Source organism: Schistocerca piceifrons, chromosome 1, assembly GCF_021461385.2.
Source record: "Schistocerca piceifrons isolate TAMUIC-IGC-003096 chromosome 1, iqSchPice1.1, whole genome shotgun sequence".
NCBI classification, from domain to species: Eukaryota; Metazoa; Arthropoda; class Insecta; order Orthoptera; family Acrididae; genus Schistocerca; species Schistocerca piceifrons.
The window spans coordinates 70,862,071-70,888,536 of record NC_060138.1 but is presented as its reverse complement, the minus strand read 5'-3'; the positions used below and the strand labels follow the sequence as shown (position 1 = coordinate 70,888,536).

Sequence of the window (26,466 nt, the reverse complement as noted above, 5' to 3'; positions counted from 1 at the left end):
AGACACGAATGCAACACTAATCCATTGCCTACACGTCTGTGCTCGTATACCTGCATCGAGGTTTGCAACAACATTTAATTCGTCAGTAAAACCGCCATTGATGACACATGGACACAAATACACAACACATTTAATTTTAAATGTCAGCGCCAGTCACACCGCTCTATTTCTGATCAATAATGTCGAAACTACTTCGATTTAAACACATGTTCTCCGAAGTAGAATTTACAACAATAACGTAATGGGACCCACGCACTCACTGAATCGCGTGAGCACAGTTGCTCGTACTCCATACTGTTGTTGTGGTCTTCAGTCCAGAGACTGGTTTGATGCAGCTCTCCATGCTACTCTTATCCTGTGCAAGCTTCTTCATCTCCCGGTACCTAATGCAACCTGCATCCTTCTGAATCTGCTTAGTGTATTCACCTCTTGGTCTCCCTCTACGATTTTTACCCTCCGTGCTGCCCTCCAATACTAAATTGGTGATCCCTTGATGCCTCAGAATATATCCTACCAACCGATCCCTTCTTCTTGTCAAGTTGTGCCACAAATTTCTCTTCTCCCCAATTCTATTCAATACCTCCTCATTAGTTATGTGGTCTACCCATCAAATCTTCAGCATTCTTCTGTAGCACCACATTTCGAAAGCTTCTATTCTCTTCTTGCCCAAACCAGTTATCGTCCATGTTTCACTTCCATACATGGCTACACTCCATATAAATACTTTCAGAAATGATTTCCTAACACTTAAATCTATACTCGATGTTAAATTCGTCTACTTCAGAAACGCTTTCCTTGCCATTGCCAGTCTACATTTTATATCCTCTCTACTTCGACCATTATCAGTTGTTTTGCTCCCCAAATAGCGAAACTCATTTACTACTTTAAGGGTCCCATTTCCTAATCTAATTCCCGCAGCATCACCTGATTTAATTCGACTACATTCCATTATCCTCGTTTTGCTTTTGTTGATGTTCATCTTATATCCTCCTTTCAAGACACTATCCATTTCGTTCAGTTGCTCTTCCAGGTCCTCGTTTTGCTTTTGTTGATGTTCATCTTACATCCTCCTTTCAAGACACTGTCCATTTCGTTCGGTTGCTCTTCCAGGTCCTTTGCTGCCTCTGACAGGATTACAGCGTCATCGGCGAACCTCAAAGTTTTTATTTCTTCTCCATGGATTTTAATTCCTACTCCGAATGTTTCTTTTGTTTCCTGCTTGATCAATATACAGACTGAATAACATCGGGGATAGGCTACAACCTTGTCTCATTCCCTTCCCAACCACTGTTTGCCTTTCATGCCACCCGACTCTTATAACTGCCATCTGGTTTCTGTACAAATTGTAAATAGCCTTTCGCTCCCTGTATTTTACCGCTACTACCTTCAGAATTTGAAAGGGAGCATTCCAGTTAACGTTGTCAAAAACTTTCTCTAAGTCTACAAATGTTAGAAACGTGGGTTTGCCTTTCCTTAATCTATCTTCTAAGATAAGTCGTAGGGTCAATATTGCCCCACGTGTTCCACATTTCTACGGAATCCAAAATGATCTTCCCCGAGGTCGGCTTCTACCAGTTTTTCCATTCGTCTGTAAAGAATTCGTGTTAGTATTTTGTAGCCGTGACTTATTAAACTGATAGTTCGGAAATTTTCACATCTGTCAACACCTGCTTTCTTTGGGATTGGAATTATTATATTCTTCTTGAAGTCTGAGGGTATTTCGGCTGTCTCATACATCTTCCTCACGAGATGGTAGAGTTTTGTGAGGGCTGGCTCTCCCAAGGTTATCAGTAGTTCTAATGGAATGTTGTCTACTCCGGGGCCTTGTTTCGACTTAGGTCTTTCAGTGCTCTGTCAAATTCTTCACGCAGTATCATATTCCTCATTTCATCTTCATCTACATGCTCTTCCATTTCCATAATATTGTCCTAAAGTACATCGCCCTTGTATAGACCCTCTGTATACTCCTTCCACCTTTCTGCTTTCCCTTCTTTGCTTAGAACTGCGTTTCCATCTGAGCTCTTGATATTCATACAAGTGGTTCTCTTTTCTCCATAGGTCTCTCTAATTTTTCTGTAGGCAATATCTACCTTACCCCTAGTGATATATGCCTCTACATCCTTACATTTGCCCTCTAGTCATCCCTGCTTATCCATTTTGCACTTCCTGTCGGCCGGCCGCGGTGGTCTAGCGGTTCTAGGCGCGCAGTCCGGAACCGCGCGACTGCTACGGTCGCAGGTTCGAATCCTGCCTCAGGCATGGATGTGTGTGATGTCCTTAGGTTAGTTAGGTTTAATTAGTTCTAAGTTCTAGGGGACTGATGACCTCAGATGTTAAGTCCCATAGTGCTCAGAGCCATTTGAACCATTTGAACTTCCTGTCGATCTCATTTTTGAGACGTTTGTATTCCTTTTTGCCTGCTTCATTTACTGCATTTTTATATTTTCTCCTCTCATCAGTTAAATTCAATATTTCTTCAGTTACCCAAAAATTTCTACTAGCCCTCACCTTTTTACCTACTTAATCCTCTGCTGCCTTCACTATTTCATCTCTCAAAGCTACCCATTCTTCATCTACTGTATTTCTTTCTCCCATTCCTGTCAATCGTTCCCTAATGCTCTCCCTAAATCTCTCCATAACCTCTGGTTTAGTCAGTTTATCCAGGTCCCATCCCCTTAAATTCCCACCTTTTTTTTTTTTTTTTTTTTTTTTTTTTTTTTTTTTTTTTTTTTTTTTGCCCGCATCTCGTGGTCGTGCGGTAGCGTTCTCGCTTCCCACGCCCGGGTTCCCGGGTTCGATTCCCGGCGGGGTCAGGGATTTTCTGTGCCTCGTGATGACTGGGTGTTGTGTGCTGTCCTTAGGTTAGTTAGGTTTAAGTAGTTCTAAGTTCTAGGGGACTGATGACCATAGATGTTAAGTCCCATAGTACTCAGAGCCATTTGAACCATTTGAACCATCCCACCTTTTTGCAGTTTCTTCAGTTTTAATCTACAGTTCATAACCAATAGATTGTGGTCAGAGTCCACTTCTGCCCCCGGAAATGTCTTACAATTTAAAATCTGGATCCTAAATCTCTGTCTTACCATTATATAGTCTATATGAAACCTTCCAGTATCTCCATATCCATGTATGCAACCTTTTTTCGTGATTCTTGAACCAAGTGTTAGCTATGATTAATTTATGCTCTGTCCAAAATTCTACCAGGCAGCTTCCTCTTTCATTCCTTACCCCCATTCCATATTCACCTACTACGTTTCCTTCTCTTCCTTTTCCTACTATCGAATTCCAGTCACCAATGACTATTAAATTTTCGTCTCCCTTCACTATCTGAATAATTTCTTTTGTCTCATGATACTTTTCATTAATATCTTCGTCATCTGCGGAGCTAGTTGTCATATAAACTTGTACTACAGTGGTAGGCGTGGGCTTCATGTCTATCTTGGCCGCAATAATGCGTTCACTATGCTGTTTGTAGTAGCTTATCCGCACTCCTATTTTTTTATTCGTTATTGAACCTACTCCTGCCTTACTCGTATTTGATTTTGTATTTATAACCCTGCATTCACCTGACCAGAAGTCTTGTTCATATCAATTACAAAACAACGTCATTTTAAGCAATCTACTTCAGCAATAAGTGATTGGTAGTGAAAGTGTAATGCTACTGTCGCATTTCCTATCTAAGTGGCTGCTCAGGGCAACGCAGCTCAAAATATCTTTAGCGATTTGATAAATTTTAACAGTGAATTTAATTATCCCTTATGCAAAAGTTAGGTAACTTTGGCACGCTTTTCTAACAGTTGTTAATTTTAAATAGCTCATCGGGACAGAACAGCTGTTTGCGGTAATAGGTAACACATTTTTCTCAAACATAAGATTTATTTAATTTTTAAATATATTAGCTGTTCATATATTACTTTTCGTCTTCGTGAAGGAAACAAGTAACTAAGTTAAAAGCCCCCGTCCTGGAAACCGTACGGAATCGTCGCATTACCAGAACGCAGCGGTGACGAGTTGCAGTCGATGCAGCCAGCCACGCCGTTGTGGGCGTACCCTTGCTCTTTCACGTCTTCGTCTCCACGCGGTTGGACCCTCACCTCAGAACAATGAGCAGTTACAGGTGTGCCCAGCGCAGCTTGTGTCCACGCCAAGTTATGAGACCGCCAACGGCGGGCGCGACCGCAGCGCCCCTACCATGACGGGCACACGGTACCGTTCACTGTCTCACGCCCGACTCTGCATGCGCATCAGCATGTGAGGCCTGCTCAACAAATTGTACATCTACATCTACGTGATTACCCTGCTATTCACAATAAAGTGCCTGGCAGAAAGTTCAATGAACCACCTTCAAGCTTCTCTACCGTTCCACTCTCGAACGACACGCGAGAAAAACGACCACTTAAATTTTTCTGTGCGAGCCCTGATTTTTCTTATTTTATCGTGATGATCATTTCTCCCTATGTAGGTGTTTGCCAACAGAATGTTCTCGCAATCGAAGGAGAAAACTGGTGATTGACATTTCATGAGAAGATCCCGTCGCAACGAAAAACGCCTTTGTTTTAATGATTGCCACTGCAATTCACGTATCATGTCTGTGAGACTATCTCCCCTATTTCGCGATAATACAAAACGAGCTGCCCTTCTTTGTACTTTTTCGATATCATCCGTCAGTCCCAGCTGATGCGGGTCCCACACCGCTCACCAAAACTCCTGAATAGGGCGGACAAGCGTGGTGTAAGCACTCTCTTTAGTAGACCCGTTGCACCTTCTAAAGCGTTCTGCCAATGAATCGCAGTCTTTGGTTTGCTCTACCCACAATATTATCTATGTGATCGTTCCAATTTAGGTTATTTGTAATTGTAATCCCTAAGTATTTAGTTGAATTTACAGTCTTCAGATTTGTGTGACTTATCGCGTAATCGAAATTTAGCTGATTTCTTTTTGGTACTCATGTGAATAACTTCACACTTTTCTTTATTCAGGGTCTATTGCCACTTTTCGCACCATACAGCTATCTTATCTAAATCATTTTGCAAGCCGTTTTGATCATCTGATGACTTTACAAGACGGTAAATGACAGCATCATCTGCAAACAATATAAGACGGCTACTCAGATTGTCTCCTATGTCGTTAATATAGATCAGGAACAATAGAGGGCCTATAGCACTTCCTTGGGGAACGCCGGATATTGCTTGTGTTTTGCTCGATGACCTTCCGTCTATTACTACGAACTGTGACCTTTCTGACAGGAAATCACGAATCCAGTCGCACAACTGAGGCGATTCTCGGTAGGCACGCAGTTTGGTTACAAGACGCTTGTGAGGAACGGTGTCGAAAGCCTTCTGGAAATCTAAAAATATGGAATCAATTTGACATCCCCTGTCGATAGCACTTATTACTTCATAGGTATAAAGAGCTAGCTGTGTGTCACAAGAACGATATTTTCTGAAACCGTGCTGACTATGTGTCAATAAATTGTTTTCTTCGAGGTACTTCATAATGTTCGAATACAGTATATGTTCCAAAACCCTACTGCAAATCGACGTTAGTGATACAGGCCTGTAATTCCGGAAAATTCATAATTTCGCGCCAATGGTGTGTTGGAGCAAATTGCGGTTGGTATCACTGCTCACAATTGTGTTTAATGTATAACTGCCTCAAGTTTCATTGTTATATGTCTGTTACTTATCGTTCAGTGCTGTATTGAGTAGAACGTTGTGTCGAACAGTTTGCGAATTTCGAGATGGCAGAGTTAGAGGCACAACGTGTCTGCATTAAATTTTGTGTGGAACTCGAGAAAACCTTTACCAGACACACCAAATAATGCAGGAAGCCTACGGCGATGAGTGCTTAAGCCGTACTGGGTGTTATGAATGGCTCACATGGTTTAAATATGGCCGGACGGAAGTTAAAGGTGACCCTCGTTCAGGACGCCCGTAGGCGTCTACCGACGACGCTCATGTCAGGAATGTCATCGAACTTCTACATGCCCTTTGAAGACTGACTGCCCGAGAGATTGCAGAAGAATGTAACATTTCAGCTGGATCATGTCATGAAATCCTGACACAACATCTCGGAAAGCATCATGGCCGGCCGGGGTGGCCGAGCGGTTTTAGGCTCTACAGTCAGGAACCGCGCGACTGCTATGGTCGCAGGTTCGAATCCTGCCTCGCGCGTGGCTGTGTGTGATGTTCTTAGGTTAGTTAGGTTTAAGTAGTTCTAAGTTCTAGGGTACTGATGACCTTAGAAGTTAAGTCCCATAGTGCTCAGAGCCATTTGAACCATTTTTTTTGAAAGCATCATGTTGCCGCCAAGTTCGTAAGTCAAGACCAGAAAGACCTTCGTGTCGCAATCTGTGCAAAGATTTTGGATCAGAACGAGATGTTCCTTAAGAGAGTCATAACTCGTAATGAGATGTGGGTCTACGGTTATGATGTTGACACCAAGGTTCAATCTCCACAATGGGTGGGCAAAGGTTCTCCAAGAACAAAAAAACGCTCGTCAGGTCAGGTCAAATGTCGAAGGTTTTCTTTGACATTGAATGATTAGTTCATCACGAATTTGTGAGACAAGGACGAACTGTTAATCGATGGGACTATCGGGAGGTGTTGTAACTCCAGCGAGAAAATGTGAGAAGGAAATGGCCTGCAATGTTGCGAGAGAATTCGTGGCTCTTGCATCACGATAACGCAGTAGCACATTCACCCCTGCTGGTGAGTGGCTGTTGTGCAAAAAACGAAATCACGGTGCCACCTCATCCTTCGTACTCTCCAGACCGGGCCCTGCGTATATTTTTATATTTCCAAAGTTGAAAACCCTATTGAAAGGACGAAGATTTGTAACGATAATCCAGATAAAAGAAAATTCGCAGCCGGCGCTTTACCCGATCCAGCAAGAGGCGTACAAAGACTGCTTCCGGAAGTGGAGGTGGCGTTGGTAGCGGTGTATCAGTTGTGGAGGAGAGTATTTCGAAGGCGACCATGCACGATAAGTAAAAGGATAGGTAGAAAAATTTTGTGGGCAAAGTTCAGGGATTTTTTAACAGATCTCGTGTTCAACGTGAGTCATCTAAGGTGTTTACTCGGATGTTTCTGCAACCGTTTAGCATACCGTTTAGACCCACCTGAATTCCGAAAAAGTCCTCACTAAGCAACCCTTTTCTTAGCTATGCTAATTATATACGGTGTATACAATAACTGTTTGCAATGTAACGCAGCGTCGTACGGGAAATCGAGAGAAAAAGTGTGGTATGTCAGGCTGGTAAAGATCCTCAAATTGGCCTCGAAATGCACTCAACCCACAGCGCGTGCGCGCTTGCGAGATTTTAAAAATCCTCTCGTCCTCTTACGCCATTGGCTTAGTCGGTCGGGTTTTTAAAATTTTTGTTAGTTCATCAGCTTTAATAAATTGGTTTGTATAATGAGAGGAAATGGATGCAATAACTAATTACATTTGCAACTCGATCTATATTTAACCCTTAAGTCATCACATGGGATGAGGCAGCTAACGTTAACATGGACGCGAATGGGACACCCTACCTCACGAGAGACAGCGCCGTAAGAACACGGGATGAGCTGCTTTACGTGATTTGCTCTCTTTGCGCTCTCCAGGGGCCGCAGTCGGGTATATTTGCCTTGCAGACCACACATTTTCCTTACGAAACCGTACTCGCGTAAAACAGCAATGTTAGTTCCGTTAGTGATTGTTTAAGAAGAGCTGAAAAAATCACGACGAAGACTCTGGTTTCGCGGATGGCTTGAACAGCAAATTGCTGGCAGAGGAACACTACATAATGCCGTACAACGATCTGAAATACAAACCAATAGATGTTATTCGTTAACTGAACTGAATTTTCAGGCCATTTTCGGTTTTAAATTGAATGTCAGTTTCTGCAAGCCTAACATCCAATCCTCGATGTTGTACTGACTATCAACACTCTGAAAAAATGTACTTCATCATATAGATTTCAAGATCGAGATTAGTTTCTTTATTTCATCCGTATGGAAGGGGCGATTGTTTTAGAAGTTGCTCACCATCACTGAAAAGCGTATTTACAGGCAAGATAAAAACATGAGCAGTCCATAAAGCCCGAGATGGGTCTATATATTTTACAGAATGTTTCATAATAGCTAAAACTTTCACTTAGACTGGCAGTCACGTTAAGATTTCTGGCCACTGGAGAAACGTACCAGTCGTTCGCCTTTGCAACAAGAATTGCAGAAAATACATTACTTACCTGTTGTTGTTGTGGTCTTCAGTCCTGAGACTGGTTTGATGCAGCTCTCCATGTACATATATACTCTGCAATCCACCGTGAGGTGCATGGCACAAGGCACGCCCCATTATACCAGTTATTAGGGTTTCTTCCTGTTCCATTCACGCGTATGGGGTGCAGGAACAATGATGGTTTGAATGCCTTTGTGCGTGCAATTACTATTCTAATCTTATTTTCACGATCCCTATGTGAGCGATACCTAGGGGATTGTAGCATATTGCTAGAGACATCATTTACAGCCGGTTCTTGAAACTTTGTTAATAGACTTTCTTGGGATAGTTTACGCCTATCTTAAACAGTCTTCCAGTTCAGTTTCTTCAGTATCTCCGTGACGCTCTCCCGTGGATTAAACAAACCTGTGACCATTTGTGCTGCCCTTCTCTGTATACGATCAATATCCTGTATTAGTGCTATCTGGTACAGGTCCGACACATTTGAGCTATATGCTAGAACCGATCGTAAGAGTGATTTGTAAGCAATCTCATTTGTAGACTGATAGCACTTCCCCAGTATTCTACCACTAAACCAAAGTCTACCACTCGGTTTACCCACGACTGCACTTATGTGATTATTCCATTTCAGATCCCTACAAAGTGTTACACCTACGTATTTCTATGAGTTGACCGATTCTAACAGTGACTCATTGATATTATAGTCATAGGATACCACTTTTTTTCGTTTTGTGAAGTGCAAAATTTTGGATTTCTGAACATTTAGAGCAAGTTGCCAATCTCTGCACCACGTTGAAATCTTATCAAGGTCTGACCGAATATTTATGCATCATCTCTCAGGAGGATTTATAATAAATAACCGATTTTTGAGATAATACTTCTATTAAATTAATAAGAAAGACCCAAAATCTTTTAGAAAACGAAAAGTGAAAAAACAAGTTGGAAGGAGGTGGACTCGAACATGTTCTTTCTTCGCGACTTATAACCCACGGCCCTATCTTCTGATCTTCTGCACTACAGCTTCAACAGAGAGACTAGCTTTCCTTGTCTGGCATACACTGTTAGGGATTGCACCTACATTACATCATTATTTGATATTTAATATGCAAATTGCACCAAAAAGACGCGCTTTTGATATATCATTATTGCGCCGTAACAATGAGACGCGATACTTCCGTAGCATACAATTTACAGCACTACAAAACATCAGCTACAGGAAGCTTTTACCTACCGACATGTACTTTCACGTCATTATCTTATAACCCATCGTAGCTAAAACGACGTGGTTTCGACAGTCCACAATTTTCTGATGCTTTGAAACAACTTATACTACGTACTCTATGAGAAAGAAAATCCATCAAATACGATGTTTAGCGCCATACAATATCTCGGCTCCTATGTTCCGTAAAACGATGTCGCATCTCACTGTCTATGTTCCTCTCCACGAGGCAAAAATCTGGCATGCCAGATTCTTTGCTTCACCCTCCACAGTGTAGTGGGACGTGGAATTTCACGCTGTTGAACATCACCATCTCCATGTTCACTCGCGTTTTCACTCCCCGTGAGAGGACGGCTTTATCAGCATAGTAGGCACTCAGTAAGAAGGCCACAGAAACAAAAGATTTGATTATTAATTTTACGCTTTCAAAATTCAGAAAATTTTGAGGTAAAATTTTCCCACAGACGTCAATTTTTACAACTTGTCTGCAGGAATAAGGTTTGTTTAATATTCAAGGACGATTTTAGTGAGAAAAGGTAATGAGATTCAAACAGTTAAGTCTAAGTTAGCAGGTTGTGTAACAAGGGACCCTTTGAGAGCGAGGTCGCAAGTTCAATCCTCAGTAAGGCTCATTTGAAAGTGTTGTGTTAACAATTAGAAGCCGTGCGGTTCTAGGCGCTGCAGTCTGGAGCCGAGCGACCGCTACGGTCGCAGGTTCGAATCCTGCCTCGGGCATGGATGTGTGTGATGTCCTTAGGTTAGTTAGGTTTAATTAGTTCTAAGTTCTAGGCGACTGATGACCTCAGAAGTTAAGTCGCATAGTGCTCAGAGCCATTTGAACAATTAAGACAGGAAAATAGTACCTGCTAATAACTCAACCATGTGCATCACGGGGAGACAGAAAATGAGTCTATGCGAGGTGCAAAGATCAACCTTCTATGGAACGTATATATTAAATTTCACAAAATGGACATCGTCGCGCCGCGCGGGATTAGCCGAGCGGTCTGGGGCGCTGCAGTCCTGGATTGTGCGGCTGGTCCCGGCGGAGGTTCGAGTCCTCCCTCGGGCATGGGTGTGTGTGTTTGTCCTTAGGCTAATTTAGGTTAAGTACTGTGTAAGCTTAGGGACTGATGACCTTAGCAGTTAAGTCCCATAAGATTTCACACACATTTTCGACATCGTCGACATTCAAGAAATGTTCAAAATAAACCATTAACTTGCACAATGAACACCGAACGTAGAATGGTGCGTCACAGCGATCACAAAGGTTCGCACCGTGAAGATCGAAGACGAACTCCTTAGCAGTTACAAACCGTGCAGAACATTCAGCTAGGTATCCATTCATGATGAAAGCATTTAGAATCATATTTGTGTAACGGTATGATGAGAACTGATAGAATGTGATGGCGTGCAACCGAATCCGGAACCGTCTGTCGTGGAGCTTACGTGAAACTGTCTATCCTTTAAGCCGTGGCTGCAGATAATGCAACAATATGTTTGATAGGTACGGAAAAAACAAACGTCCAGAGGTTGAATTCGTCCAGTGGTTGCATGTGGTACGAATTGCAATGTGACACACTTTTGAGGAGAGATTGCTTGCTCTAAAGCAGTATAATTTTTATACAGAGACCAGGAATCGAGCAAAAGGAGGCTACTTTGACCAGCTGTTGGCCAAACGCAGTGGTCATGCCACAGTTGTAGTTCTCTTACGCCAATTTTCCTACTCTTGCTTGCTCTTACGTAAATATTCCCTTACCGCCCTTACAAGATCTCGCACACAAGAAAGAATCCTAGCGGGTAGAGCATCTCCAACTTCTTGCAGCACAATAAATAACTTTGCAGCCAATTTTATCTCTTTGATTAACAGTGGGCATAACTGTATACAAATGCGTTACGGCACTGATGTTAGTTGGTCTTGATTCGACTCTATTGGTACCTACAATTTGCAGGGTTCGTTTCACATGCATTTATCGTTCAAAATCCGACTGGTCAGAGTTGAAAACAAATTCCTTTCTGGACGATGGGATAAGTTTGTTTATCTCATGCACAAATTTTCGGGCGGCCCATTTGCTGTCCGTCGTCAAGTTGACGCTTTGTTTGAAGTTTCGTTACCTTACGTCTTCCAGTTCTGTAGCATTGTTTGAAGTTCTACAACCCACTGCATCCTACGTTGCGCGCAATTTGATGTGCAAAACGTAGTGGCTCAAATGGCTCTGAGCACTATGGGACTCAACTGCTGAGGTCATTAGTCCCCTAGAACTTAGAACTAGTTAAACCTAACTAACCTAAGGACATCACAAACATCCATGCCCGAGGCAGGATTCGAACCTGCGACCGTAGCGGTCTTGCGGTTCCAGACTGCAGCGCCTTTAACCGCACGGCCACTTCGGCCGGCTAACGTAGTGGGTCACATTGTCATGCACATCCTGTAAATTGTATCTCTCATCCTTGAAACTCACAAACACCAGTTTTTATAAGAATTGCGCCTATTCCTACGTTGAATATCCGTAGTTTTTCTTATGCACTGCACCGTCATATTGCAGCGGACTTATTCGAAATCTGTTCATAAGTGTGTGTGTGTTTTTTTTTTGTACTATGCTTAGGACGATTTTCCGTATACGTAATTATGTGTAGTACCAGCTCCTTGGACAACGATAGTACTTCACTGCGTTCCATTGGAGCGGTAGTCATGGCTCCTTTCCGGAAGGGAGGAAGGAAGATTGGGTTTAGCACCCCGTCGACATCGAGGTCATTAGAGATGGAGCACAAGCTCGGACTGTGTCAAGGGTGGGGAAGGAAATCGGTCGTGCCTTTGCAAAGGAACTATCACGGCATTTGCCTAAAGCGTTTTAGCCCAGTTTGATAAACATTGTGCCACCTCGCTCGGTCTTCCTACGTCTACATGAAAAAAACGTAAATCAGTTACAAACTGCAGCGTTCGCACACTTTATTCAACATGTGAACGTCACTACAAATATTCGGATTTAGGTTATGACATGTTCGGTATGCCTGCCATCATTGGCGATGATGTGGTACAGACCAACAGCGAAATTCTGCATGACCCGCTGAAGCGTCGGAACATCGATGCTGTCGATGACCTCTTGAAGGGTTGTTTTCAGCTCAGAAATGGTTTTGGTCTTGTTGCTGTACAGCTTGTATTTTATACAGCCTTACAAAAAGGATTCGCATGTGTTCAGATCCGAAGAATATGGCGGCTAATCGACGCCCAGGCCAGTGGCCTCTGGGTAGCCCAGAGCCAGAATACGGTCCCCAAAGTGCTCCTCCAGGTCACTGAACACTCTCCTGCTCTGATGGGGTCGAGCTCTGTCTTGCATGAACCACATCTTGTCGTTATCAGGGTCACTTTGAATAATGGGGACGAAATCATCTTCCAAAACCTTCACGTACCGTTCGATATTGTGCCATCAAGGAATACCGCAGCGAATATTCCTTAACTGGACATTGCACGCCGCACAGTCACCCGTTGATGGTGTAAGGCTTCTCGATCACGAAATGCGGGTTCTCAGTCCCCCATATGCGCCAGTTTTGGTTACTGACGAACCCATCCAAATGAAAGTGGGCTTTGTCGCCAAACCAAATCATATGCGCATACTAATTCCCATTGTTGTAACTGCGACCGGAACGGTCGCGGGGTTGAATTGACGGAAAGCGCGGCGGGACCCACGGAGCGGCCCGCGAACAACACAAACGGGAGAGACGAACACGACCAACGAAGGACCTTACGAACAACAACAAGATCGAAACAACGGAGTCACAAGAAAACCTAACTAGACAACTACGTCCACTCGTACACAGGACAAGAAAGTAAATACGCTGTCTAAGGCGAGGCGATACGTCCAGAGACGTACGCAAGATTAGACTGGTCGGCTGAGCGAGAGGCAGGCGCTTAAAAACATGATCGGGGCGCCGCTATTGGCCGCTGGGACCACGTGTTCCACTGTGGCGCCCCCACACTAAATGTGGACCAGGAGGCGCGCGCCACCACGGCTTACGGCGCGATGGTGCAGAGACCTCCAGGGATCTTCGACGTTCATTATGTCTGGCGAGAATTCAAACCCTGCGGGGCGCGGTACCAGACCCATCATGCCACACGACCAACCATGCAGTTTGAAAGTGCTAATGCAAACCGTTCAGAAGTTATGACGATTTTGTACCATAAAGTTCAATAAGTGTCTCCAAGCAAAAGAAGACTCATTACAGAGAGTGCAGCTCATACAGTAGCAACTAGGATGAGGCTCTCTGTACAAAGCTTGAATGATGATGTTGTAGCGATGAAGCTCCAAGTGAAAGAGGGCTGAGTGGCTGCTGCCAGCCATCCTATATCACAGCAGCAGAGAGCACTCGTAGTCCACAGCCGCTGGAGGCGTGATTCAGCAGGCACGCACTAAATGGTTCAAATGGCTGTGACCACTATGGGACTTAACATCTGAGGTCATCAGTCCCCTAGAACTTAGAACTACTTAAACCTAACTAAGCTAATGACAGACCGAGTGAGGTGGCGCAGTGGTTAGACACTGGACTCGCATTCGGGAGGACGACGGTTCAATCCCGCGTCCGGCCATCCTGATTTAGGTTTTTCGTGATGTCCCTAAATCGCTCCAGGCAAATGCCGGGATGGTTCCTTTCAAAGGGCACGGCCGACTTCCTACCCCGTCCTTCCCTAATCCGATGAGACCGATGACCTCGCTGTCTGGTCTCCTTCCCCAAAACCAACCAACCTAACCTAATGACATCACACACATCCATGCCCGAACCTGCGACCGTAGCGGTGTCGCAGTACCAGACTGAAGCGCCTGGAACCACTCGGCCACTCCGGCCGACCAGGCACGCACCATTGGGTCCGCCAGATCCTGCGCGACCACTATCGGCGTCAGATGGAAACTTGCAATTTCGTTGACGACTGTAATATGACAGTAGGCAGGTATCAATCTGTGATCCCACATATAGGATCGTACTGAGACCACTATGGGCACCTGTAATCAGCAATGTTATAGCCTGTGCACTTGTAGACATGGGCAAAAACTAAAAGTGAGGAAAAACCTCAAAGGAAGCCAAAGGATATCTGGAACTTTTATCAGGACACTGGACAGTCCCCACACTGCTCTCGTCTGCCATTCCTTTCACAGCTATTCCGTGCCAGTGTGTGTGTGTGTGTGCAGAACGTAGCCGGTGCCCGCAGGCTTCCTGTACCCGGTGGTGTCGCACTGGGTGTGGACGGAGCAGGGCTGGCTGCAGCGGCTGGGCTACCGCGACTTCGCGGGCAGCGGTGCCGTGCACATGCTGGCGGGCGCCATCTCGCTGGTGGCGGCCGCCGTGCTCGGCCCCCGCGCCGGCCGCTTCCCGGGCTGCCTCCGCGCCGCCTCCGCCGCCTCCACCGCCCCCGGCAAGTGGTCCCCGGCCGCCGACGCTGCCGTCGCGGCCCTCCCGAAGGGCCCCATTCCCGGACACTCCGTGCCGGTAAGCAGTGGGGGCAGGCCTTAGTGCAGACGTACACCTCTCATTCAACCGCAGTGTCATCTGTTTTCTCAGGTATCACGTCTACTACACTAGTGATAACACGGTCAACCTGTTGTCACATATGACATTAACATCTCCTACCTATACAGGGTTTTTCTGTTATCTGTCTAAGGTATCTGGCTGTAAAATCATAACATTCTTTTGGAGACATTTGGAGTTCATGGTTTCGAGATGCAATGAGTAATTCACCTCGTATTCAACTGATACGCAGCAAAGGGTCGTGTTAGATAGCTCGCGCAGCTCCCACAACGAATATTCTTCTGAGTCCCGACGAATCAATATTGGCGTTCCACAGGGTTCAGTTCTGGGACCACTCTTGTTCTTTCTACACACAAATGACCTTCCATTTTAAACTGATTAAACAAAACTTTTGTTCTTTGCTGATGAACGAAGCATCATAATCAACTTCAAAAAGAGCTGCAACACAAACACTTACAAAATTTTATTGATTGGTTCTCGGACATTTGCCCAAATATTTACAAGAGACTTCAAGATTCTAAACAGCTAGTTTCGCTATAACTAGACTGGAGAGCTTGAAGACATGTAGTGTTTCAAGGTCTAAATTTGACACAAAGTGCAAAAAAATTATTTTATATCTAATGAATGAGAGTTATCCATTACTATTTTTAAGGTAGCTTACCTCGATACTTAACAGTAAGTATGCTTCAATAGTATATGCAATGTATATCTTTTCAAGTTATTAATACGAATATGGATTCCACATTTTTGAACCAATTAGTTGTAATGACGTCGTCATTCGATTAAATTCAGGGAGCCAACAAATTGTGAAATAAAGTTGAAAATATTCACAAAAAGTTTATTCATATTCGCTAAACATTAGGTTGTAATGGAAAATGAAATAGGCAAAAATTAAGATCGGATGAGAAATCCTTTTAAATATCAACAGAATCAACCAACAAAAAATGCAATGTAAGACTTCTGGAAGTGGGGAATAAACTCAAAAAAAAGTCTTATACACTTAGTTTGCTTGTAACATTTTACGCCTCGTGACTTTAAAGCATTACTTTCGTGTTTCACTTTATTTCTGTTTCAGTTTAGAAAGATGTATTTTGAAAACAGCATTTTTCAGTTTGATTAAGTGTTGTGCAGGGCCACTCGTGGGAAATCCCCAAAACCCACTCATAAACTGGTTGGTAGAATCGACTTTTAATACGGCATACGACTAAACGAAGGGACTCCTCGCCTCTCAAGTTTGTCACATTATTGTGCAACCATGATGACTGGAGTGTAGAATTCGAAGTTATATGAATACCTGTGGCACTGTCTTGCACTCAATGGAACTGAGAAGCTTCCAGTTCCTGGGGAGGGCATCTTTTCAGCCTCGAATTTTCAGGTCTTTTTTCTCTTTTAAATAATAATACAGTATTTTCTTTTCTACAGGAAAGAATGTGGCCTATACATTAGGTTCAGAAACACTCACAGACAGTATAGCATGGTTATGTTCTTTCGACCGTAACAAGTACACCGATCAGCCGAACCAGTATGACCACTGGCGACCACGAAACTGGATGTCACCCGGTGGCGTTACAGGCACATGATGCGGTGAGGAAACCATGTAAGCGGAGAGGAACGAGTGGGGAATCATTCTAGTGACGGTATTGACCGCGAATAGGGAAATCTAATGACATTAGCGACTCTGACAAGTGGCAGATTTTAATCTTGGATAAAGCGGAGCTGGTCTGCTGTTCGCGTGATTCTGTCGTCAGCTTCTATAGAAAGTGGTCGAAGGACGGTGAAACGGTGAGTAGGCGACCATGTATTAGGCGTCCACGTCTCGTCACAGAAGTTGGAAATCGGAGGTTTTTCCACTCTGTAAATCAGTGCTGGCTGTAATCTGTTGCAGAAACGACGACAGTGCTGGAGCGGATACAAGTGTTTCGGAGCACACACTCCGGCGCACATTGTTGAACATTGGACTACACTACAGACAACTTCACATGTTGACCCAACGATATCGTCAGTTATGATTACAGTTGCCACAACACCACCGATGCTGGACCATCGATCAATGGACACCTGTCGGCTGGTCGATTAAACTGCGTTTCTTATTACACCTGGGCCAGCGTTGGACGTTGGTAGTAACAAAGGCACCATGACAGGTATGGAGTACGTGAACACACATTGTGACCAAAGTCATGGGATAGCGACATGGAGATACACAGATAGCGGTAGTATCGCGTTCACAAGGTATAAAAGGGCAGTGAATTGTCGGAGCTGTCATTTGTACTCAGGTGATTCATGTGAAAAGACCTCCGGTGTGATTATGGGCGTACGACTGGAACTAGCAGACTTTGAAAGTGGAAAGGTAGTTGGAGCTAGAGCATGGGACATCCCATTTCGGAAAACGTTAGGTAATTCAATATTCCAAGATCCACAGTGTCAACAGTGTGTTGAGAATATCACATTTACGGCCTTACCTCTCACCACTGACAACGCAGTGCCCGACGGCCTTCACTTAACGACCGACACCAAGAGCGTTTGCATAGAATTGTCGATGCTAACAGGCAAGCAACACTTCGTGAAATAACCACAGAAATCAGTATGGGACGTACAGCAAATGTATCCGCTAGGACAGTGCGTCGAAATTTGACATTAATGGATTATGGCAGCAGGGGACCAACGCAAATGGCTTTGCTAGCGGCACGACATCGCCTGCAGCGCATCTCCTGGGCTCGTGACCATTTCGGTTGGACTGTAGACGACTGGAAAACCTTGGCCAGGTCAGATAAGTCCCAATTTCAGTTAACTGACCCCACGAAGCCATATACCCAAGTTGTCAACAAGGCACTATGCAATCTGGTGGTGTCTCCTTAATGGTGAGGGCTGAGTTTACAAGGAATAGACTGAGTCCTATGGTTTAATTGAACGATCTATGACTGGAAATGGTTACGTTTGGCTACTTGGAGACCGTTTGAAACATTCATAGACTTCCCGTTCCCATACAAAAATGGAGCTTTTATGGATGACAATTCGCCATGTCACTGGGCCACAATTGTTCTTGATTGATCTGAAGAACATTCTGGACAGTTCGAGAAAATGATATGGCCACTCGTATCGCCCGGCATGAATCTCAACGAATATTTATGGGACATGATGGAGAGGTCAGTTCGTGCACAGAATCTTGCATCGGCAACACTATCGCAATTATGGAACAGAGGCAAAGGCAGCATAGCTCATCATTTCTGCACATTGTGTCCCTGCAACGTCAAGTAGCTGCACTAAACCGGGCATAACAACGTCCGACACGATATTAGGATGTGTGGTTCAAATGGCTCTGAGCACTATGGGACTTAACTTCTAAGTTCATCAGTCCCATAGAACTTAGAACTACTTAAACCTAACTAACCTAAGGACATCACACACATCCATGCCCGAGGCAGGATTCGAACCTGCGACCGTAGCGGTCGCGCGGTTCCTGACTGTAGCGCCTAGAACCGCTCGGCCACCCCAGCTGGCTTAGGCTGTGTCCCGTGACATTTATCACCTCAGTGTAATTGTGAATCACATGTATTCCTTCATATTTTATGTCTTCCCCGATCGCGATGGCATTTTCCAGCAGGATAACTGTCTGTGTCACAGGCCAGAATCGTGGTACACTGGCTTCAGGAGAATGATAGTGAACTCTGATTGATATCTTGGCCACAAAAATGGCCTAATTTTAATCCTATAGAACACATCTGGAACGCTATCAGACACGGAGCTGTTTCGTAATTGTCAGGAATTTCGTGACTTGTGCGTAGACATCCAGTGATTTGTCGAATCCAGGCCATGCAGAATCGTTGATGTATTGCGTTCCATAGGTGGATCAACACGCCTTTAAGCATGTGATCATAATGTTTTGGTTCATTAGTGGTAGCTCTGTTTCCCCCTCCTAAGGTAATAGGTCAGTGTGCCTCACTGCTATGCAGAGGATCCGGGTTCGATTCCCATTACTGAGAGGCATTTCTGTAGTGGGAGGACTGCAACGGGGTCCACTCAGCCTCATGATGCCAACCGAGGAGCTACCTAAACGAGAAGTAGAAGTTCAGAGGTCGGGGAAACCGACAACAGCAGTGAGAACTATGTACTGGCCCCATGCCCCTCTGTACTGCATCCAAATGACACCACTGGCAGAGGATGACACGGCGTCCGGTCGGTACTGACTGGTCTCACAGGGCCAGTGGATGGAGGGTATTCTTCTTTTTTTTATTTTCAAGTGTAGCTTTGTAGCGTAAGACTGAATGTGCCGTCATAGCTCATCCTGGTCCATGAACGTAAGGGAAGCCACTATAGTGATTACGTTGTGTAGCAAGGGGACGGAGCGTTGTTGTGTGAACTGGGAACGGGTGATCGCACATGTACTGCTACCACGTCTGTGGAGTACTGGGAACTGGTGTCGTGTTCTGCGCATTAGGCTGTTGCACCGGTATCTTTCTCTACGGCGATAGGGGCCATAGGAGGAAACGACAGAGAAGAGATCGCGGACATTATTTCGGCAGTGTTTTGTTAAGGTTCGCAAGAACAGCGTCGAAATCGCTGCCACACTGAGAACTCTGCATAATTTCCCATGAACACTGTGACAACAAAGAAAGAGAAACCTCGACATATATAGGGTGCATCAAAAAGGACTTTACAACTTTGAAAATTCGTACGAACTTGTTGATATGACTTATAGACTTAGTCTTGGTGTCATCTTCAAGGAAAACAGATCTGGTTTTGACGGTTTGGCAAGACGTCCGGAATTTCGTAAGTCAGTGGGCCGAGGTGCGCCAATTGTGTGGCTCCACGTTCACTGGATCTGACATCCCATGACTTTTTCTTTTGGCGAATCATCAAGGGTACCTTCTTCGTTCCACCCTTACTAGTTCTACCAGAGCTCAGAGCTAGACTCCACCGGGCAATTTTACAAGTAACATCTGACCTGTTGCAGTGAGTTTGGTAGGTCGTGCGGTAGCGTTCTCGCTTCCCACGCCCGGGTTCCCGGGTTCGATTCCCGGCGGGGTCAGGGATTTTCTGTGCCTCGTGATGACTGGGTGTTTTGTGATGTCCTTAGGTTAGTTAGGTTTAAGTAGTTCTAAGTTCTAGGGGACTGATGACCATAGATGTTAAGTCCCATAGTGCTCAGAGCCATTGAGTTTGGTAAGGAACGTAATTTATATGTGATGTGTGCCACATAACCAATGGAAGTCTTTTTTAATTTGTTTAGGTACATGGTAAAAAAAACTTGATGTATTTTGCTATGACACCAAAACCATGTCTGTAGGAAAAATGAGTAAGTTAGTATGAGTCTTCAGAATCATCAAGTCCTTTTTGGTAGACCTATATAATGTTCCCCAATGTCACGATGTTTCCTCTAACATTTGGCGATATTAAATCTACAGTTAAGTAAAGTCGCAGGCAATTACTAGGACGCCAGCGGTTTTCGGTAAATAGTCACTTGACCTAGAAAAGGCTCAGTCCATTCAATCCTGTAGAAGGCAATGTGCGAGGGGACTTCCGAGATACAGACATCGTCCCACGCTAGGACCACTGCTCAAAAAGAACAGTGCATTGTCAGAAGATAATATATGTTCCGGGTTTCCTGTTATTCGTAACACAGCAGAACTACTTATGCGCGGCAACCGGAAACGTACACCCAAATTAAGTACGCGGCACGGTAGTCTTGTGAGCACAACGTTTAAACTGCACACTGGTTAACAGTGGAATTCTGGCTGTATATGGACCATCCGTAGTGAAACGGTGGCAACAGTTTGATCAAGACCGCACAGACGCGAGTGAGTGATGCTGATAGAGAAGGAATTCAGTCGACATCGGCCACAGGCAATAGTGACCAGACAATCAAGAACTGACTCACAGTAATAGCAGACTATCCGACGATGAAGACGTTCACACAGCAGATCTCGAATGGTTCAATTACCAAGGAGCTGCTTTCTGTCGTCGAAGAATTGGACGATTCGTCGTTGTCTACAGAAATTTTATGAGTATGTCGAGAAACAGTTTTTGTATCTCAGTCACTTTGAAATGTAGTCCGGTATTCCGTAAAAGTTATTTGGCCTGTCACAGTAATGTGTAATACAGTTTTTGAATTCGGCTCTTATGTCACGATCAATAACGATACACTGTTGTGCAGGGAAAATTTATAAAACATTGTTCAGCATTTATGGGAATGTATCTTGACCAGAACTTGAATTGGAATTCATATATTGTAGATTTTCTTCCCCCACGAACCATGGACGAAGTGAGGGTAGCCCGCGTGCCTCTACGATACAAATAGCCAGTGCAAGCACATCAGAGGGGAGAACAGATAGACATTTGTTTCCTGAAGAGCGGCGGCAGCCTTTTCAGTAGTTGCAGGGGCAGCACTCTAGATATTGACTGATCTGACCTTGTAACGCTAGCCAACGTGGTGCTGCTATGTTGGTACTGCTAATGGTAAAAGCGAGTGCAAACCACAACCATTAAGTTTGCTGGGGACATATAGATCTACTGTATGACTTAATGATGGTTGCATCTCCCTGGGTAAAATATTCTCGAGGTAAAATAGCCCCCATTCAGGTCTCTGGGCGGGGACTACTCAGGAGGGTATCATCATGAAGCGAAACAAAACTGGCGTTCCACGTATGGAGCCTGGGATGTTAGACCCGTGAATCGGATATGTAGGTTAGATAGTTTAAAAAGGGAAAGAGTTTAGTTGAAGATCGATATCGTGGGAATTAGTGATGGCAGGAAGAACACAACTACTGCTCAGTAAAAACACAAAATCGAATAGATGTAATGCATGAGTGCATTATCATAGCCAAGCTAGACATCAAACCAATACTCACCACAGTAGCACAAGTTCAATTATCTACTAAATCCACAGATGATTAAAAGATGTGAGACTGTACAATGAGATAAAAGAAATATTTCAGATCGTTAAAGGAGAGGAAAATTTATTTGTTTGTGGGGGGAGGGGGGGGGGCGTCGGTATTCAAAGTAGGAAATTGAAGAGAAGGAAGAATAGAGAACATGGATAGGAGGAAGAACTGAAAGGGGAAGCCGCCTGGTAGATTTTTTTACGGGGCACACGCCAGTGATTACAAACACTTGGTGTAAGAATCATGAGAGAAGTTTGTGTATGTGGAAAAGACACTAGGGGGTTTCAGATTACGTAACAGTGAAAGCAGCAAAGAATCAAACAGCCAAAATGTCAAGACCAGGTAGAAACCCTTGGATATCACAGTAAGTATTGAATGTAACTGACGGAACGAAAAAATACAAAAACGTAGCAAGTGAAGCGGGTGAAAGAGAATACAGATGTCTAAAAAATAAGACTGACAGAAAGCGCAAAATGTCTAAGCAGGAGTGGCTAGAGGGCAAGAGCTAGGCTGTTGCAAACGGCAGAGTAAGGGAAGGGAAATGCCCCCTATAGGAAAATTAAAGAGATCTTTGAAGAAACGAGCGGCAGCTGTATGAATATCAAGGGCTCAGGTGGCAAGCAAGTGCCTAGGAGAGAAGGGCAAGCTGAACTTGGAGGCGTTTTGAAGTGGTACAGCATTCTGAATTTCATGTTTCCTAATACACTGCTGTCCATTAAAATTTCTACACCAAGAAGAAATGCAGATGATAAACGGGTATTCGTTGGACAAATATATTATACTAGAACTGACACGTGATTACATTTTCACGCAATTTGGGTGCATAAATCCTGAGGAATCAGTACCCAGAACAACCACCTCTGGCCATAATATGGCCTTGATACGCCTGGGTATTGAGTCAAACAGAGCTTGGTGGAATGTACAGGTAGCTTCAACAGGATACCACAGTTCATCAAGAGTAGTACCTGGCGTATTGTGACGAGCCAGTTGCTCGCCCACCATTGACCAGACGTTTTCGATTGGTGAGAGATATGGAGAATGTGCTGGCCAGGGCAGCAGTCGAACATTTTCTGTATCCAGAAAGGCCCGTACAGGACCTGCAACATGCCGTTGTGCATTATCCTGCTGAAATGTAGGGTTTCCCAGGGATCGAATGAAGGGTAGAGCCACGGGTCGTAACACATCTGAAATGTAACGTCCACTGTTCAAAGTGCCGTCAGTGCGAACAAGAGGTGACCGAGACGTGTAACCAATGGCACCCCATATCTTCACGCCGGGTGATATGCCAGTATGGCGATGACGAATTTTGCGTTCACCGCGATGCAGCCATACACGGATGCGACCATCACGATGCTGTAAACAGAACCTGGATTCATCCGAAAAAATGACGTTTTGCCATTCGTGCACCCAGGTTCGTCGTTGAGTACACCATCGCAGGCGCTCCTGCCTGTGATGCAGCGTCAAGGGTAACCGCAGCCACGGTCTCCGAGCTGATAGTCCATGCTGCTGCAAACGTCGTCGAACTGTTCGTGCAGATCTTTGATGTCTTGCAAACGTCCCCATCTGTTGACTCAGGGATCGAGACGTGGCTGCACTATCCGTTACAGCCATACGGTTAAGATGCCTGTCATCTCAACTGCTAGTGATACGAGGCCGTTGGGATCCAGCAGTGCGTTCCGTATTACCCTCGTGAACCCACTGATTCCATATTCTGCTAACAGTCATTGGATCTCGACCAACGCGAGCAGCAATGTCGCGATACGATAAATCGCAGTCGCGATAGGCTACAATCCGACCTTTATCAAAGTCGGAAACGTGATGGTACGCATTTCTCCTCTTTACACAAGGCATCACAACAACGTTTCACCAGGCAACGCCGATCAACTGCTGTTTGTGTATGAGAAATCGGTTGGAAACTTTCCTGATGTCAGCACGTTGATGGTGTCGCCACCGGCGCCAACCTTGTGTGAATGCTCTTAAAAGCTAATCATTTGCGTATCACAGCATCTTCTTCCTGTCGGTCAAATTTCGCGTCTGTAGCACGTCATCTTCGTGGTGTAGCAATTTTAATGGCCAGTAGTGTAATCGGCGGTTGGTGAAGATCCGTATTTCCGTAGTGGCGCTCTCTCATTTGCACTACTTTACTAGGCTTCACAGTTCTTGGATTCCCTGACTGTGCGATCATGTCCAGCACTGCACATCTCATTGTGTAGCGTCACTAGGTACAGATCCTGTCGCTGAGGGAGTGCTTCCCACCCGTTCTGCCGGCAGCTGGTGGGCTTGGGAGGGATGACGCTGATCGCCGGCTTCCTGGCGTTCAACGGCGGCTCGCTGGGCCGCATGTCTGGGCCCGGCGACAGCCAGCTGGTGGCGCGGGTCATGGTCAACACGGTGATGGGCGGCGCCGGCGGCTCCCTGATGGCGCTCGCCGTCGCCAGGGTGGGCCTCGCGGGGGCGCCAGCGGCCTTCGGCTTCGCCAACACGCTCAACGCCTCCTTCGCCGGCATGGTGAGTCCCTGCGTGTGCTGGCGCTCCTCTGTCGCCCAGAAAATATCCTCGGGTGCCTAGGCAAGGTGACGAATCCAGTTCGATGACTGGCTCTCCATCTCCCTCAGATGCTCCAAACAAATCTAGTACTATCCTTGGGTTTCTAGGCAAGGTGGCAAATCCAATTCGTACTCCATGTTTCGACGAGTGGCCCTTCTATCTTTGTCAAATGCTCCATACTGTGGAGTCACGTGTGCTCGCAGCTTGGCTTCCAACCAGCTTGGCTTCCAAACAAAACTAGTAGTGTCCTTGGGTTTCTAGGCAAGGTGACGAGTCCAGTTCGATGACTGTCTCTCCATCTCCCTCAGATGCTTCAAACAAATCTAGTACTATCCTTGGGTTTCTAGGCAAGGTGACAGATCCAATTCGCAATCCATTTTTCAACGAGTGGCCTTTCTATCTTTGTCAAATTCTCCAAACTGTGGAGTCACGTGTGCTCATAGCTTGGCTTCCAACCAGCTTGGCTTCCAAACAAATCTAGTAGTATCCTTGGGTCTCTAGGCAAGGTGACGAATCCAGTTCGATGACTGGCTCTCCATCTCCCTCAGATGCTCCAAACAAATCTAGTAGTATCCTTGGGTTTCTAGGCAAGGTGGCAAATCCAGTTCTTACTCCATGTTTCGACGAGTGGCCTTTCTATCGTTCTCAAATGGTCCAAACTGTGGAGTCACGTGTGCTCCCAGCTGGGCTTCCAACCAGACGGGACTGGAAGAAGGCCCAGGTCATAGCAATCTGTAAAAAGGGTAGAAAATCGGACGCACATAATTACCGGCCAATTTCACTGACATCGATTTGTTGTAGGATCATGGAACATATTTTGTATTAAGACATAATGACCTTTCTAGACTCTGAGAAGCTCATCTTCAGAAACCAGCACGGTTTTAGGAAACAGCGGCCATGCGAGACACAGCTGGCCCTCTTTGTGCATGATGTACAACAGACTCTAGATACAGGTTGATGCCATATTTCTCGACTTTCGAAAGGCATTCGACTCAGTTCCGCAGTGTCGCCTGCTCCAAAAAGAGCGCGCTTACAGTCTATCGATGACATACGCGGTTGGATAGAAAGTTTTCTAACAGACAGAGAGCAGTATGTCGTCCTGAATGGGGTGACTTCAACAGAAACAAGCGTAACTTTAGGTGTGCCCCAGGGCAGCGTAATAGATCCGCTGGTTTTTTACGATTTACATAAACGATCTGGTTGATGATATTTACAGCGGCATTAGACTGTTTGCCGATGATGCTGTAGTCTACAGGAAAGTAGTATCACACGAAAGTTGTGAACAAATCAATGAGGATTTGCAGAAAATAAATGCGTGGTGTAATGACTGGAAATTATCTCTCCATATTAGTAAGTGTAACCTAGTATGTTACTACCACCAACTTTCAAATCGCGCAATGATCACCATTCAAAGATAAGGGAAATAAGAGCTCGTATTGAGGCGTTCAGACAGTCTTTTTTCCCTCGTACGATCCGAGAGTGGATCAGAGGGGGGGGTGGGGGGTGGATATGACTTTGCCGCGAATTGTGCTCTCCGCCACACACCGCTTGGTGGCTAGCGGAGTATATATGTATATGTAGATACTGCAAGATCCTCGTATGGACTTCTTCTGTGAGGTACTATAGGTGCTAAAGCCCTATTTATGCCCATATTCAAATTTGTGAGCGAGCCATAGTGTGTTCCTCCAGTGATGATGTCTGGGAATATCGAATCCTTATATCTGCATAGAAGGGTTTTCAACTAGATGTTTCTTGACTACAAATGACTGCTCCCACAGGATTTTCCATGAATGGTTGACGCTGAAAGAGGACTCAACAAGGTCGTTTGCTGTGCACCACGTACACTGTGATACAAGTAAATGGAACATTCTCAAGAAGCAGATTGGATTTTGGTGCGGACCTCACATGACCTGTCAGCTTCAGTCACTAGTGGAGGAGGTGGTGGACGCAGTGGAAAGCTTGTTTTCATCGGCATCTCTTGTGGTTTTGACAGCATGTGGCATGACGGTCTCTTCTTCAAACATTTTAACGGGGGATCCATGTGTTACATGCATCAGTCTCCTTTGGATATAAATTCAAAGA

At 45.0% G+C, this 26,466-nt stretch overlaps 1 protein-coding gene across 1 annotated transcript in view; it reads left to right on the top strand.

Moving 5' to 3' along the window:
• The window catches only part of LOC124789670 (putative ammonium transporter 1), a 307,206-nt gene that overhangs the window by 208,059 nt on the left and 72,681 nt on the right, over nt 1-26,466 (top strand). The window contains exons 5-6 of the mRNA XM_047257109.1: nt 14,643-14,920; nt 24,109-24,345. Coding sequence (XP_047113065.1) covers nt 14,643-14,920; nt 24,109-24,345 — 515 coding nt within the window. The remainder of the gene's footprint in view (nt 1-14,642; nt 14,921-24,108; nt 24,346-26,466) is intronic.